This window comes from Hemitrygon akajei, chromosome 14, assembly GCF_048418815.1.
Source record: "Hemitrygon akajei chromosome 14, sHemAka1.3, whole genome shotgun sequence".
In the NCBI taxonomy this organism is placed as follows: domain Eukaryota; kingdom Metazoa; phylum Chordata; class Chondrichthyes; order Myliobatiformes; family Dasyatidae; genus Hemitrygon; species Hemitrygon akajei.
Window position 1 is genome coordinate 15,564,561 of NC_133137.1, and position 17,377 is coordinate 15,581,937.

General features: G+C 42.4%; 1 protein-coding gene across 1 annotated transcript in view; it reads left to right on the forward strand.

Moving 5' to 3' along the window:
* The first annotated feature begins 1,160 nt into the window (after positions 1-1,160).
* Positions 1,161-17,377, forward strand: part of cabp7a (calcium binding protein 7a) — an 85,653-nt gene continuing 69,436 nt past the window's right edge. The window contains exons 1-2 of the mRNA XM_073065506.1: positions 1,161-2,098; positions 3,141-3,284. Of these exons, the coding sequence (XP_072921607.1) occupies positions 1,990-2,098; positions 3,141-3,284 (253 nt within the window). The 5' untranslated portion in view covers positions 1,161-1,989. The remainder of the gene's footprint in view (positions 2,099-3,140; positions 3,285-17,377) is intronic.

The following is a 17,377-nucleotide window of genomic DNA, read 5'->3' on the forward strand; positions in this document are numbered from 1 at the left end:
TTCATCTCTTTTTGAAAGGAAACCTGTGTTGATAACTAATTTACTTCTAATTATCGGTAATGTGTGATTTAATTATAATTTTGCCATTGTTTCGAATTATTTTCAGTCTGATATCTTCCATTTATTCTTGTGTTTGTGCAGCCCTGCTTATATTCTCCTTGAGTTTGTGTCCTGATGCAAATAATTAATAAATCATGGTGTTAACCGTGACCCTTCCTAAGATCACCAGTGTCAAATGCAAATACAGTAATCGGATATTTGTAAGACAATTAAATCGTGTGCATTAAGCATTACTTTACCTATTACATAACTCGTTCACATTTTAGAGTTAAGAGTGTCAATTGATCCTTTTGACTGTCCCGCGCAATTCGTCATCGTCGTAACTAGCTTGCCAACAAATATCAATGCCCGGTCATCCTTCTTCCGAAGCCTCGATTCTTTACGTCTTGTATCCTTTTTACCTGTAACAATCACCCTCATTTTCAAGTTTAATTGTCATTCAATCCGACACATGAACACAGACGAACGAAACAGCGTTCCTCGGAGGCCAAGGTTGAGAACGCAGTACCGAGTCACACACAGCGCATATGGCAGATGCGTCCCTCAATTGTTATTTCATTAAAGTTCCTTAAAGTTTCATTTAACAGCGAGACTGCCAACATCATTTTTCACTAAATGAGTCCTCGTACTTGTTGTTATAAGCTGACCGCGGTTTTCACGGAAAGCGTGCGGAAAGAAGAAAGTTTAGGATTTATTCCGATCACTTTGCCCGGTACAGAACTGTGCTGAGAATGAGGGGCATTATTCTCGGTTTTATTTAGAAGACTTGCGTTCCAGAAAGCTAAAATGCTCCCTTTTGAGATCAGGTTCGGACTGGTGAGTTACGTCCAAACAGATAGCAAATGAACTCGAGAATGGATCGGGGGGGGGGGGGGGTTCTTTATTGTTTTGCCCATTCAGTGGGGAAAAAACACAAAGCAGGCCATCTCTGAGCCAGCAAATCAACACAGCGGTAATGGCATCAGTCGAAGCCTTAGAGAAATTCTCAACATGTGAAATATGCAAAGATCACAGCAGCCTAAATGTCGATGATGTTCACCTGCCTGCTTCTAACCCCCACGTCGTAAATAGTTCGTGGAATCGAGAAGGAACAGGTTGCCTCGGTTGCATGTTGGTGCAGGTTTCTTGCATTAAGCAAGCAGCGGTAACCAATGTCTCCTTCAATTCCTCGCTGAGTCGACACGACTGAGTGTTTTGACTGGCGAGGGTCGCTCGTCCCTTCCTTATTTAACTGGTTGGATCCCGTGAGATCATTTTTATTCGCTGATACCGTCTTCCCCGGCGAAGTCCCAGTGGCGCGCTTCAACCTGCTCAATTGCCGGCTTCTGTTTGAAATAATCAAAACCAACATTCAGATGTGGTTTTGTTTTTTTAAAAATCTGGCGTTGTGCTTTGTTTGCAAATTGTGGATTGGTGCACACACAAGATTTGGTCGCTGTGAATATGAAAGCAAATAAATTGTATTTTGGAATGAATGATTCATGCTTTGCAATGCCTGGGGTGATGGTTTGAAGATAGGGGAGGGTTAGAGCTGCCGCTGTCGGCGATGAACCATCACGTTCCGGGAACCTAACTACATCTCAAGTAAGTCTCGACGCTGGAGCAGCCTCGCCGGCTGCGACCTGACTGGATTCCAAGGCGCTTTGCAGGTTGCTCCTCAGTGTCAGACGGAATTTTCCTGACTGAAGCCACGTGTCAGACTGTGAGGGAGCGGGCAGAGAGGGGGGCACGGGACTCGCAGCTCCCAACATCGCAGGGAAACGGATGGAGTCTTACCGCGGATCCTTTCGCAAATATTAAAGCCAGAGCACCATGTCCTGTCCTTGGTTACCGAGTGCCATTTCACTGGAAGTGATCGAGGCGAACGGGAACCTCAAACTCGCCGTATGAAGATCCGAGCGAAGCACCTCTGTGATCTAAAGATTCAAGATGCCTATGCACCCAGTGACAGCGACTTTAATGTACAGGGGTATCTACACGATCCCTGATATTCTCTCCAACCAAGACCCCATAGACATACCTGAGGATGAACTGGAAGGTTAGTGTTATTCATCTCTGTCTTAGCCGTGTTACCTGTGAGGACAGTGACATGTTTGCTCTATGCTAAATCACCGAGCTGCGGTAACGGGTCTGTCACCACCCAAAACTGTGCCACGGACGAATATGGTCTTTCTTTTCTGTAGTTAAAACACAGGAATCTGACTGTGGAACTGTTGGACGGGAGGCAGACAGGTGAGGGGGAGATGGGGAAAGATATACAAAGAGAAAAGCCCCCCCCCCCAAGTTAAACACTGTCACAAATGCGTGCGGATTACTGAAGGAAGGAAGACGGTCTCGGTGTTACGAGTCGTGTATTTGGCTACAACGCGAAGCATTGATATTCAGCGCGCGTCAGCTAGTACTGTTTTCATTTGCTGTTGGTGGGGAGCAAGACTAAAGACAATTTTCTCTTGCAGGTTGGATTTAATTGTTTTTATTCTTGGGATTAATCCGTTCAGAATGCTCCTTAGAACTGAAGTCACTTTTTTACTTCGAGGCTTGCTGTCTTCAGCCTTAAACATCAAACATCCTCTCAATTAATCTATAGAAATTAGAGGCAAATAATAAAGGCATATCTGGGCGTAATGAACTGCTCCTGTACCAGTGAGCGAACCTGCTGCTGTGATTTCTCATTCGTCCATTTCCGCTCTGGATAACTTTGATGAGAGCGTTTTGTGCACCGTGACACTATCTGTATCCCCTTTAAACAACCTGCTGCTAGATGCATACAGCAAAGATTGCATTTATTCGTGAGATCCCTGGCGACTTTGAAAATTTTGTTACGATTACCTTCACGATTTGGTTCCACAGGTAAATGCTGAGGAGAGCGACATGTTTAGTCATGAATCTTGCAAAGGTATTCCAAAGCAATAACAACACAAGATCGCTGAAAATATCGATTGAAAACGACGCGAAATATTGGGCTTGTGTCTGTATTTCCCAGACGTTACAATAACTTTTACATAACCACAATATTATAAATCAACTTACTATATATTAACGTCAGTATAAATTTCATTAAACCTAGTTCCTCCCTACAGAGATTCGGGAGGCTTTTAAAGTCTTTGACCGTGATGGAAACGGGTTTATCTCGAAGCAGGAACTGGGGATGGCGATGCGATCTCTGGGCTACATGCCGAATGAAGTGGAACTAGAAGTGATCATCCAGCGGTTGGATATGGACGGTAGGAGGCAGAAAGCAACCTCTTGCATTCAAACACTCCCTCATGCACTCCTACATAACTTGCACTGTGCTTTAGAGTTACGCATAAGCTGGCCATTACAACCGTTTAATCACAAGCACTTCATCTTGGTCTAGTTTCTGTCAATTCAGCTACTGGCTTAAAAAGAAGTTCGTACAGTTAATCACAACCTTTTGTATTCCTCCTAAACTCGAGCCCCTACAACTAGGAAGCAGGGGTGCAAAGTGGCTGATGGAGAGACAGATGTCTAAACGCCCAATTGCAATTCATTTAGAAAAAGAACCAAAGATGGCAATGAGGTTGACATTAAAATGATATAACTCAGTGAATAAAGTCAGCTCGTGATGTTTCTACTGAAGAACTGGAACTAGGTACAATTTTATAGGGAAATGGGCCCTGGTGCCAGTCAGTCACTGGCTTCATGCCCGATCTTCAGGAACTCTGATCATAACCACAGCCTCGACTACGGAGACCCTCAGCCCTCTTGAGGGTAGCGGGCGCCGCAGATTCGCAGCCCTCTGTGTAATGTTTCCTTACTCGGCTTCTGTCGTGGCAAAGAGTGCCGGTAATTCTCCGCTCCCCGGACACCTCCCACGCGCCCCAGTGAGGAAGCCACTTGCCCTTCCAAACTGGCTTTCCAACGTGGGTACGTTTGGCGCGTGTAGCCCCTTCAGTGTTCTCAGGATCTAAACTCACTGCCTCAGATGTTCCTGATAGTGGGATTCAACATAATTTAACCACAAACCGAATGTCTATTACCACTGCATAAAAGGCGGGTCTTTGGTTACTGGGAATCGTCCTTCTCAGAGCATGGTTACAAAGGAATAGCCCGAAAGAGGGAAGAGTGTCCCATGGCTCTTTCGAAAGTTAACACTTAATGTAATATTTCTCCCTTTTCTCCCCTTTATCACAGGGATAATCAATCGCCCAAGGCAGCCTCTAAATATTTGCTACCTTACCGCAGTAGCTTCTCACTACTCGATATTTCATTATCATGGAGTCGTACAGCACGGAGTGAGATACTTCGGCCCAATTCGTCCATGATGCTAATTTACTTTTCCTACATTTGCCGCAAGAGTATTTATACTTTCCTTTTGCCTGTATCTATCCAAAATGTTTTTTCAAATTGTTGCAATGTTACCTACAGCGCTGTGCAGATGTCTTAGGTATATAGCTAAGATGTTTAGGACTATTGTACAGTACTGTATTTGTCAACGTGGAGCGGAAAAAGGAGTTTGTAGATCTGGCGGGAGCAAAGGATGTTGGCAATGGCGAGGGTGGAGAGCCGCGGGAGGGTTGTGGTACAGCTGGCAGTGAAGGAGTGCCAGGGGCGGGGTGGGGGGATGTGGTGAGTGGGGGTGGCATGGGTGCAGACAACACCCAGCCCAGAGACCCCAGGCAAGGCCATTTCATTCTAAGCAACTTGGCTTATTGATCTCTACAGAATGTCTCTCTGGTGCTTTCAGCTCCCTTCCCCTTTTCCCAAACGTGATTCCCCTCTCCCTCACCCCCTTCCCACTCTCAGTCTGCAGTAGAGACTCACATCAGGATCAGATTTATCATCACTCACATATGTCGTGAAATTTGTTTTTTTTTTGAGGTGGCAGTACAATGCAATACATAAAATTACAACAGTACTGTCTGTGCCAAGGCAGGTGGCACCCTAGCTATAAATATGTGCCTAAGGCTTTCACACAATACTGTACCTCTACCACCCTTGGCAGTTTGTTCCACAAATCCACCACCCTCTCAGAAAATCCTGCTCCTCTAATCTCCTTTAAATGTTTCCCCTATCATTTTATACCCATGTCCTCTAGTTTTAGATTCCCCCAGCCCTAGAAGAGGATTGTAACTATCTACCACAGCTACGCCTTCATAATTTTATAAACCTCTGTCTCTTACATCTTCAGGAATACACTTCCAGCATATCCAGTCTCTTTGTGTTAATAAAACTCTCCAATCCAGGCAACATCCTGGTGAATTTCTTCTGCACTCCTCCTCCTCTTTCCTGTAGCCGGGTGGCCAGTAGTGTGGATAATATTCCAAATGTGGCCAGCAATGCTTTGACCAGTTGCAACATAATGTCCCAAATCTTATGGTCTGTACTACTACCTATGAAGGGAAACAAGATAAATACCTTCTTCACCATCCTGTCCACCTCCGTCACCATTTTCAGAGTTATAACCTTGCACCCCAAGTTCCCTCTGTCCATCAACATTCCTAATGTGGCTGCCATTTACAGCACGTGTCCTGCCGGTATTAGGCGATCCTAATGTCACGCTTGTCAGAGAGTCATAGAAGAGGACAGCACAGAAAAAAGCTCTTCAGCCCATCTAGTCAGTGCCAAACATTTTAAACTGCATATTCCCATCGCCATGCAATGGGACCATAGCCCTCCATGCCCCTACCATCCAAGTACCTATCCAAACTTCACTTAAATGTTGAAAATGTTGAAATTGAAATGTAGACTCTGTTCACCGTTCCAGCTGGTCTTATACCTCTGTACCCTTTCACGATTTTCTTTGTTGTCTCATTTTAAGTTATCAACAGATTTACTGTAACCACAAACATTCTCATCTATGTTGTTTCTATAAATAGATAGATAGATAGATAGATACTTTATTCATCCCCATGGGGAAATTCAACTTTTTTTCCAATGTCCCATACACTTGTTGTAGCAAAACTAATTACATACAATACTTAACTCAGTAAAAAATATGATATGCATCTAAATCACTATCTCAAAAAGCATTAATAATAGCTTTTAAAAAGTTCTTAAGTCCTGGCGGTAGAATTGTAAAGCCTAATGGCATTGGGGAGTATTGACCTCTTCATCCTGTCTGAGGAGCATTGCATCGATAGTAACCTGTCGCTGAAACTGCTTCTCTGTCTCTGGATGGTGCTATGTAGAGGATGTTCAGAGTTATCCATAATTGACCGTAGCCTACTCAGTGCCCTTCGCTCAGCTACCGATGTTAAACTCTCCAGTACTTTGCCCACGACAGAGCCCGCCTTCCTTACCAGCTTATTAAGACGTGAGGCGTCCCTCTTCTTAATGCTTCCTCCCCAACACGCCACCACAAAGAAGAGGGCGCTCTCCACAACTGACCTATAGAACATCTTCAGCATCTCACTACAGACATTGAATGACGCCAAATGACAAATGACAAAACAACTAAGTTCCCAGCACCAGTTCTGTGGTACACCTCCGCTTACAGACCTCCAGTCAGAAAAACAACATTTCACCACCACCCTCCTTCTCCTCTCACCTTGCCAGTTTTGGATCTACTTTGCCTAAACACATCGGATCCCATGTGCACTAATTTTCTGGACCAATCTATCACTGAGGATCGCGGCAATTTTTTTGCCGAAGTCAATGTATTACAAGGCCTCTGTCTATTTTCTGAGTAATTCCTCAAAATAAAAAACTTAATCTGATTTTCCAGGGACAAAACTGATTCTTCTTAAACAGTTCTTCTCTTTGTATGTGATCATAAATCTTGTACCTAAGGTAACTTTTTCCAATAGTTTCTCTACTTCTGACATAAGGCACACTGGCCTCTACTTTCCTGGCTTGCGTTACTACTCTTCTTAAACATGGGACCAACGTTAGCTACTCGACAGTCTTCCAGTACCTCAGCTGTGCCTCAAAAATGTTTGCCTCCTCTTTAGCAAAAAAAAGCATCAAAGCCCCAGCAATCTCCTCACTTGCCCCTGGGACACCCTAGGATAGATCCATCAGGCACTGGAAATGTCTCCACTTTGATGTGCATCAATATTATTATTAGAATCACTTTATTGCCAATATGTGAAACACACCTGAAATGATTGTGGCTTGGTGCCAAGCCTAAAACACAGGACAATACCATAACAGACAACACAAGAGCAACTAACAATTTACCAGACAATAGTGCAAACAGCCACGAGCAATCAAAAATCAGCAGAATGGTCACATGTGCAAATGACAATAATCAGACTTCAATAAATGTAAACATATGAACACACTCAATAATTATCAACAGAGCAAGGAAAGCAGAAAAGACTATTTAACAGCAAACATGAGGAAATCTGCAGATGCTGGAAATTCAAGCAACACACACAAAATGCTGGTGGAGCACAACACCTCCAACGGGATCCCACTACCAAGCACATCTTTCCCTCCTCCCCTCTTTCTGCTTTCCGCAGGGATCGCTCCCTATACGACTCCCTTGTCCATTTGTCCGTGTCCCCCCCACCACATCCCTTCCCACCGATCTCCCTCCTGGCACTTATCCTTGTAAGCAGAACAAGTGCTACACCTGCCCTTACACTTCCTCCCTCACCACCATTCAGGGCCCCAGACAGTCCTTCCAGGTGAGGCGACACTTCACCTGTGAGTCGGCTGGTGTGGTATACTGCGTCCAGTGCTCCCGGTGTTGCCTTTTATATATTGGTGAGACCCAACGCAGACTGGGAGACCACTTCACTGAACACCTATGCTCTGTCTGCCAGAGAAAGCAGGATCTCCCAATGGCCACACATTTTAATTCCACATCCCATTCCCATTCTGATATGTCTATCCATGGCCTCCTCTACTGTCAATATGAAGCCACACTCAGGTTGGAGGAACAACACCTTATATACCAGCTGGGTAGCCTCCAACCTGATGGCATGAACATTGACTTCTCTAACTTCTGTTAATGCCTCTCCTCCCCTTCTTACCCCATCCCTGATATATTTAGTGCTTTCCCCCCTCCTTTTTTTCTCTCTCTCTTTCTGCCCATCACTCTGCCTGTTCTCCGTCTCCCTCTGGTGCTCCCCTCCCCCTTTCTTTCTCCCTAGGCCTCCCGTCCCATGATCCTTTCCCTTCTCCAGCTCTGTATCCCTTTTGCCAATCACCTTTCCAACTCTCAGCTTCACCCCACCCCCTCCAGTCTTCTCCTATCTTTTCGCATTTCCCCCTCCCCCTCCTATTTTTAAATCTCTTACTATCTTTCCTTTCAGTTCGTCCTGTCGAAGGGTCTCGGCCCAAAACTTCGACGGTGCTTCTCCTTATAGATGCTGCCTGGCCTGCTGTGTTCCACCAGCATTTTGTGTGCGTTGCAAGACTATTTAACAGATGCTGTGCAGGGGACAGTTAGGGTATTAGTCCTGAGTGCGTTTTGCTGAGAAGCTGGATAGATACAGCAAAGAAGCTTTGGAGGAGACATGCATCCCTGGTGGTGATGGACTTGTAGTGTCTCCTTGATGGCAATTTGGTGAATAGGTGACTGCTAGGGTGGGTGGAATCCAATGCTTTCTCTGTTCTGACTGCGAGTGTCCACTCTCCCCAACTCTCCATCTTCTCTCCCCTTCTCCCCCATGAATTCTAAGGAGCCCTACTCTTTCACTTCTTCTAATCTATTTATAATGTGTGGTATCACAATCTAAAAATTGCAAATGCACTCAGTGGCCACTTCATGAGGTATCGTCTGTAGCGAATACAGTGGCCACCGAGTGTGTGTTTGTGGTCCTCTGCTACCCTAGCACTGTCGACTGCTCCAGAAGGTTAGGCATGGGATCCACTTCAAGGGTTGATGTGTTGTGTACTCAGAGATGCTTTTTTGCACACCGCTGTTGTAACACATGGTTATTTGAGTTGCTGTCACCTACCTGTCAGCTTGAACCCATCTGACCATTCCCCTCTGACCTTTCCTATTTACAAAGTGTTTTTGCCCACAGAACTGCTTTTCACACCATTTTCTGTAAATTCTAAAGAATGTTGTGCATGAAACTCCCAGGAGACCAGCAGTTTCTGAGATGCCCAAAAAACCCCGTCAGGCACCAACACGGTCAAGTCACTTGGATCACGTTTCTTCCCCATTCTGATGCTTGATCTGAGCAACAACCGCATCTCCTGGCCATGTCTGCATTCACTGTGTTGCTGGCACAGGACTGGCTGGTAAATACTTACATTCCCGAGCAGGTGTACCTAATAAAGTGGCCACTGAGTGTCTATTACAATTTCAGCCCCTAAACAATCGGCGGATTGTACTTGATGTTCAAATGATTGATTGGGTAACAGCGGACTAATGTGTATTCAGGGAGATGTTACACTGCCCGCCACACACCTGTGTGTCAGATTAATATGGGTTGGGAATTTCTGACAGGAAAGTAAATTGCAGTGTAAAGCAGAACCTGAACTCTCAAAAGTTGGAAGTAATGTGGTGGAAAATATAACTTACTTGTACAACTGGCTCCTTACTGTTCACAATGGACTAGAATAAAGTAAGATCATATCCAAGGAGAATGCCAGAATTGATGAGGACTAAATCACAGCAGTAAAATAAAGTTTAAGCCCGTAAGACTATAAGATATAGGAGTAGAATAGGCCATTTGGCCCATCGTGTCAGCTCTACCATTTCATCATGGCTGATCCATTTTCCCTCTCAGCTCCAATCTCTTGCCTTCTCCCTGTATCCCTACGTGCCCTGACCATTCAAGAATCTATCAACCTCTGCCTTAAATATACATAAAGACCTGGCCTCCATGGCTGCCTGTAGGAAAGAATTCCACAGATTCACCACTCTCTTTTAAAGAAATTAAAGGTAATTGGATTTTATAGACGGAAGGGTAGTGAATTTGGAGATGAAATGGTGCCTCCAACAGCAGTACGAAAGGAAACAGTGACGCAGAGGAAATTCAAAACCAATTCTCACTGGAGTAGCGAAGATTCCATATCAGAGAAGTTTTCAGTGCTGTAGTCAGCATGTGATCTGTTACCTAATACAGTAAACCCAACCACCCCCTACATTTAAATAACTCTAAGGATTTGGATGATTTATTCAGGAAACTTGAATTGCTACTAATGCAATACAATCAGGGCAGAGGAATGTAAAGTAAGAACATTTTGCTATTTGACATTATATGTCCACTAATTAGCAGAAGAGATAAATCGCCAGTTATTTTTGCTGGTGTTGGTTTAGAAATAAATGCCGACCTGTATATTAGGAGAGTCTCATCTTCTATTAATGATGTCTTTACTTCCACCTGACTGTGCTGAGAGGGTTATCGATTTAATGATTTATTTTAAAACCCCACATTGGACAGAGTGCTCACATCTTTTCATGGGGGCTGAGTCTAAGCTACTCAAAAGCAAGGTTGGAAGCTAAAGTGGCACTATTTATTCATTCAGATATTGCAACTTAGTGAGTTGCGCAATTCCAAATTATTTCATGAAAACAAATAATGCAATTGCAGGGGGAAAATCTGAAATAAATACAAAAATCTCTGACAACTCTCATTAGATCTGACATCATCTGTGGAAACAGAAATGGAAATAATATTTCAGGCCATAGATATTTTTTTTCAAATTATTTAAGCCTCAGTCTAAAATTTTCAAATTGTATTTAATGTTTCTACTCATTTATAACTGAAAACTTTCTGAAGTATATTTATCTGTTTATCAATTAAATGAAAAGAGTTTCAGTTTAGGAAGTTTGCTAATCCCTGAGTTACTAAACAATAATCTCCTTAATGGCACAACCCTCATTTAGTTAGATAATTGCACAACCCTCTCCAAATCTCTGAATGTTCCCAAAGACAGGACAATAATCCTTAGATTTCAGACAATCAAGATTCTTGTATCAGCCACCCTTTAACATTGACACCTTCCCCCTCAAAGATTCAGCAAGACCCCATACTGTTCCATTGATTTCTTTGCCATTCATTAAGATTGTAGCAATAATCTTATCTATCAGTAATATCACGTTATTTATTAAGTGTCAAAAAATAATTGCATACGTAACAACTATCCCTAATAATTGCTTTGTAAGACCTACTGCTGTGTTAAAACCTACATTGGAATATATTAAATGACATCAGCACTGCTGAAAATGCGTTGAACGTTTGGGCTTATATTTACTATATTGCGCTAAGTCAATGAAAAAATTACCACTTACTCCCTATTGCAACTTATCTTTTAGATTGTCTCACACAGAACGAATTAGACTCTCATTTATTTTCAGCATAATGTGAATGTAATGGCTGTAATTTAAAAGTTAAATGACCTTTTAGAAGTTAAACCATGCATTGATCAGTACCATTTGGACTTTTGAGTACAACAATAAATGCTAATCATACCAGCACAATCTACTTCCTGTGAATGAATATGAAAAACAATTGAGAGAGAATTGAAATTTATGGGCATTGACCATTCATACAATCATCAAATTAATTAACCAATTAGGAATGAGCAATGACTGCTGGTCTAGCCACTAACAACTAGCTCCCCCAAAATTAATGGATATAAAATGAATGGATGAATGGAATTCAGGAAAAAAATGGAAATTCTAGAAATCTTTTCTGGGGTGGTTTTCTGACTTTTATAGAAAAAAAGGCATGAATGTTGGTTGAACATGTGCAGGGAACATGCCTGTTGAATGCTCTTTCACGAATTTTGGCATCCACTAAATAAAACATCAGCATTTTTATTTTAAGTTTTGCTCAGTCTCCACTCATCAAAGGTGAGTTATCAGATGCCCCCAAAATAGTCTCAGTGACAGAGTCAACTGATATTTTTATCAGTCATACCCAGTATGAATAAGTTTCTGAGTTGGAACTTTATGAACTACCAAACAATTTCTTGCAATTACCCAGTTTCAGGAAACATGGAGGTTGACAGATCCTTAATCAAATAAATTTGACAGTGAACCTAATCAGGAGAATTACAGAATGTGGAAAAAGACTTTAAGCAGCAATTTAAGGAATTCAGGTAGCAAGTTAGGAAGGTTTTGGGAGGGGAAAGCAAACTCACCAATGATGGAGCAATTAACTGCAGGAATAATCACAAGGCCAGAATTAGAGAGACATGGACTCTGATTTTCAAAGTACTGGTGGACTCTTGGAGATTGTAAAGACAGAGTGTTGACTTCATGAATATTTTTAAATAGATATGAATTTTAACACTGGGAGGTTGTTCAATTGGCAACCAATATATGCCAGCAAGTAGGGAGATGATTGGTGAATATAGGTCTAAGTTTGGATAGAACTTGATTATCTCAGCTACTAGAGAAAATCCATAGATGAATTTTATCAATGAACTTCATTTAGGCAGGTATCGATGAGTACCTTAGGGCTGAGTACGTGCTAGGCAGAATCTTTGGGTGCAACCCATTTGGCCAGAAACTGAAAGGATTGAGTCACCTATGCTTACACCTGAGTCAAGTTTACCAGTTATGAAAGTAACGAACAGTAAACAAAAAACAGAGAATGCTGGAAATACTCAGCGGATCAGGAAGCATCTGTGGAAAGACACGTGGACATTCCCATCACTCTCTCCACCCTCTCTCTTCTCTGCTAATGAAATAAGGTTTAATCTCTCGGTCTGGTGAAAGACCATTGATCTGAACCGTAGACTTTGTACCCTTATCCAGGGCTTGCTGCCTGACCTGCTAAGTACTGGCATCATTTTGTGGTTTTATTTCAGACTCACAATATCTGCAACACTTGGTTACTGTCAATAAAATCAGGCTGAATGTAAAGCAATCCCTCATTTGTAAACCAGACAAGTTAGACTGAAACTGTCCACAAAAAATCTATCAACATAGCAATTTTGCAGTGAATGGTATTAAAGTTATATTGGGATAGCACAGTATTTACAGGGCATGGAATTGCAGCATATAGAGAGGCTCCGAGTCTGCAGGAAGATCATGAGTCAGGAGTGTCTGCTCATGCAAGAGTGTCCACAGAGGCAGTGAGCCATCTGCGATTCATTACCAGTGACAATGAAGTCTACCACAGCCCTTGATTGTGATTCTACAGCTATCCACTCTGAACCCGTGGGGAACAGCTCAGCAGTTAGGTTCGCACACATCTCTGTTTTCGTGAATGCGATAACCAGAAACTGAGTTTGCTCTCGTGCATTATGCCAGGTTGTGGTCCGAGAATGTAACGTTTCTCTAACGTAGGCTGGAGTCAGGTCACCGCCACCCCTCCCAACAGTGTTGAAGCTTGTCTTCCACATAATCAGCAAGTCTAATTGGACGTGACATCTTGTTCTCAAGTCCCTTTATCACACTTTTCTTCAACCATCTATCTTCTTAATGTTCGCCCCCGCCTGTTAAATGCCAACATTTGCTTCAATCACTGTTTCAAATCCTACATTCCTCAGCCCCACATAAAGAAAATGTCTCTTTGTCCCAGATCTCACACATTTCATTTTATGTCTGAATCCTCTTTCAGTCAATACACTTAATGAACACAGTTCATTATAGTTTCTTTCCATTGCACACTTCATGACTTTATACATTCCTGTCAAATCATCCCTTCATTTCTTCCCATGTCATGAAAGCATTTCCAATTATTGTCCTATATATCTGGCAGTATCTTAGAGAATTTATTGTATGGTTTTTGCCCCAGTATCCTCTTTATAGTGTGGAGCGTAAACTACAGATAGTATTCCAGCTGCGGACATTATGATTTCATTTAGATTTATCATCACATTTTGACATATATAATCCACACCTCTTGCCATAAAACCCAGTATTCTATTAACTAGTTTTATTGTCTCATTTGCTAGCAGTGAGCTTTTAATGTCTAAGAAAATTGAATCATCAGATCTTTCTATCCATGCTGCTCAGATTTCCCGCGTCCAAGGTGTAATTGTTATTTGTATTCTTTCAGTGTGTTTATTCCTATTGCATTTCACCTGCAGGTGATAAAATATCTATTGGATAAAAGACAATGGAAGAAAGTGGGCAAAACTTAATCTGCAGAATGTGGAAATGATCTGGAATTTAATGGCTGAGGGAGCGGTTGTGGAAGGGTTTTCTAGAGGGAAGTGGGTAGTCACAACGGGAAGTCGTTGATAGGGCAACAGGCAAGGAATGGGGGAATGGGACTGAACTGGTTGCTTTGGAAAAAGGCTGATGCGAGTTCAAAACAAAAACAAATAGGTTTAGGTTCCACAGGAGTTCTATGATTCAATGTTTTTTTTAGATATTCCCTTGCAGTTCTCATTAGGTTCTCAGAATTAGTCAATTGTCCTTTAATTTTAAGCACCAGACAGTCCTGTGAACTATCCTACACAGTAAACAAAGTTGCATCAGAGAAGGATGTTTTTGGACATTTCACAGGATTTATAGCCTCATGAGAGATGGCTCTTAATTCCCACTCTCTGCTTCCTTTACTCTAAGGAGCTTTTCCTAATCCCATGCCATTCAATCTCCTTTAAATTCTCATCCATTGTATATTGCTAAGATTTTCTGTAAGTCAAAATGTACCACATCCAACATTTTCCCATCAACTATGCTTCATATCCCTGCTGATTTATTCTTTGTGAAATGACAGGGATTGGGGGCTATTGCAGGAGAATCATTTGCTCCCTTCTGCACAATGGTAGTCCAAGCAACAATGAGTTAATCACGCAAAAACTTATGGGGATCCCACACATCTAACCTTCCCTAATTCCAAGATGTCTGTCAAAATACAAAGACTTAAATGCCTGTGAGGAAAACTTTATCATTTAGAACCCATGTCGCTGTTATAGTTACATTTCAAAGTTCAAAGTAAATTTTTTATCGAAGAACATGTACTACCCTGAGGTTCATTTCCTGCAGGCATTCACAGTAAAACAAAGTAATACAATAGAATCAATGAAAAACTACATATAAAGACTGACAAGCAACCATTTTGCAAAAGAACATAAACTGTGCAAATACAATAAATAAATAAATAAATACATACATACATACATAATACTGAGAAGATGGGTTGTAGTGTCGTTGAAAGTGAGTGCATAGGTTGTGTTCACTGTTGAGGTGAGTGAAGTTATCCACACTAGTTCAGGAGCCTGATGGTTGCAGGGTAATAACCTCACCTGTACCTGGTGGTGTGGGACCTAAGCTACCTTCTTCCTGATGGCAGTAATGAGAAAAGAGCATAGCCCAGTTGGTGGTTGGTGGGGAGGGAGTCCTTGACGATGGATACAGCTTTCTTGTACGTGCTCCGTGAAGGAAGGGCTCTTCCTGTGACAGACTGGGCTGTATGCAGGCTTTTCCGTTCTTGGGCATCGGTGTTACATTTAACTTCTTCGTAAGCCAGCATTAAAATGGGATTTCTAGATCATGTATACACCCACTGCTCCAAACTCCGACAGAGAAGGAGCATTAGATATGAGGTCACACAGGTGTAATCAGTTTGTGTTCATGTCAGCATCATTTCTGTACCATCGTGCAAGCCTATAAGATGATATTTATATTTTTTTCCAGCAGGTTTAGAGGGATATGGGCCAAACTCAGGCAAACTAGACTAGCTTAGGTAGACAGTTTGGCCAACTTTGATGAGAATGGTCCATTTCTAACTATCCCTATGTTATCACTTCTCCTCGCCTGCATATCACCATCCCCTGGTGCCCCTCCCCCTTCCCTTTCTCTCAATGTTCATTTCCCTCTCCAGTCAGATTCCTCCTTCTTCAGCCCCTCACCTCTTCCACCTATCTCCTCCCAGCTTCCCACTATCCTCCTTCCCCCTCACTTGACTTCACCTTTGACCTGCCTGCTTGTACTCCCTCCCCTTCTTACTCTTATTCTTCCCCCCTCCTTTCCAATTCCCATGAATGGTCTTGGCCCAAAATGTCAACTCTTTTTTCCCCTCCATAGATGCTGCCTGACCTGCTGAGTTCCTCGAGCATTTTGTAGAGTGTATAGGACCTGCTCTTACTGAACAGAAGGGAGTTGAAGAACAAAAAAGTTTCTCGGAGGATGTGGAGGAGTGCTGGGGGATGTTGATCAGTGACTCACTCTCTGAAAGAGCAGAGGTGACAAAAAAAACCTTTTCTTCTAGGACAGAAGCAGAATGTAATTGTGCACAGGTAGTACTGCTTGCCTCCCAGCTCTGGCAACTCATGTTTGATCCAAACTTCTGGTGCTGTCTTTGTGGAGTTTGCATGTTTTTCCTTTGATTTTTTAAAAATATAACAACAGGAGCTCTAGTTTTCTCTACTATACTTGTTGATAAGCTACTGTGGCTAAGGTGAATTGTGCCTCATGTAGGTGAGTGGTGTGATAGTTAGAAAAGATAATTGGCATGTTTGAGAGAATAAGTTTCAGAAAAAGACGTCAGGGAATATGCTGTTAGCCAGAATAGATGGGCTGAATGCTCTATTTCTAGGCCATAAAACAATGTACTTGAACACCTGGTGTGCAGCAATCTGAAAGGTTCCATTTGGGAAGCAGGATCTGACTGAACAGCTTTAAAATGGCCAACATGGAGACTATAGTCTAAATCACAGGTTCCAACCCTTTTTTACGCCATGGACCAATAGCATTAAGCAAGGTTGACCAGGTTGGGAACCCCTGGTCTAAATCTTCTTCAATGATTGGAAGATTCTAACCCTCCCAATTCACGAGGGTCTGTTACAACAATTGTTAGGTTGATTAGTAACTGTAAATAATGCTTGGAATTGATATGAGCAGTAGAATCCGGGTGACGAGAGGTGATAGGGATGTGAAAGGGAAAATGGGATTAGCATAGATGCATGATTAATGGTCAACAGAATCATAGTGGGCTGAATGGCCTGTTTCCACATTGTGCGACTGTGTACGCCCAGTACTTTTTGCCAGTACTGCATGGGGCTTTAACAATCGAGCTTGCATCTACAAGTTGCACTGGTAACTCATTCCACACTTCCATGGTCCTCCAAGTGAAGAGGTTTCCCCTCATGTTCCCCATAAACTTTTCACCTTTCACCCTTAACCCATGACCTTAAGTTGTAATCCCACCCAACCTCAGTAGAAAAGGCCTGCTTGTATTTACGCTATCTATAGCCCTCATAATTTTGTATACCTCTATCAAATCTCCTCTCAAGCTTTTATGTTCCAAGGAATAAAGTCCTAACCTTTCTTTAAAACACAGGTCCTCCAGACCCAGCAACATCTTTGTAAATGTTCTCTGTGCTCCTTCAAGATGCTCTGAAAAGGAGTTGTATACATGACCGACACAGATATGAACCGTGCAAGGAAATCCTCAGTCAAACTTCTGGGTGACGCCGGACTTCAAAGAGTTGATGATTTTCATTCTTCAAAAGTAGATGTTCGATTATATAATGCAGGGAAAAA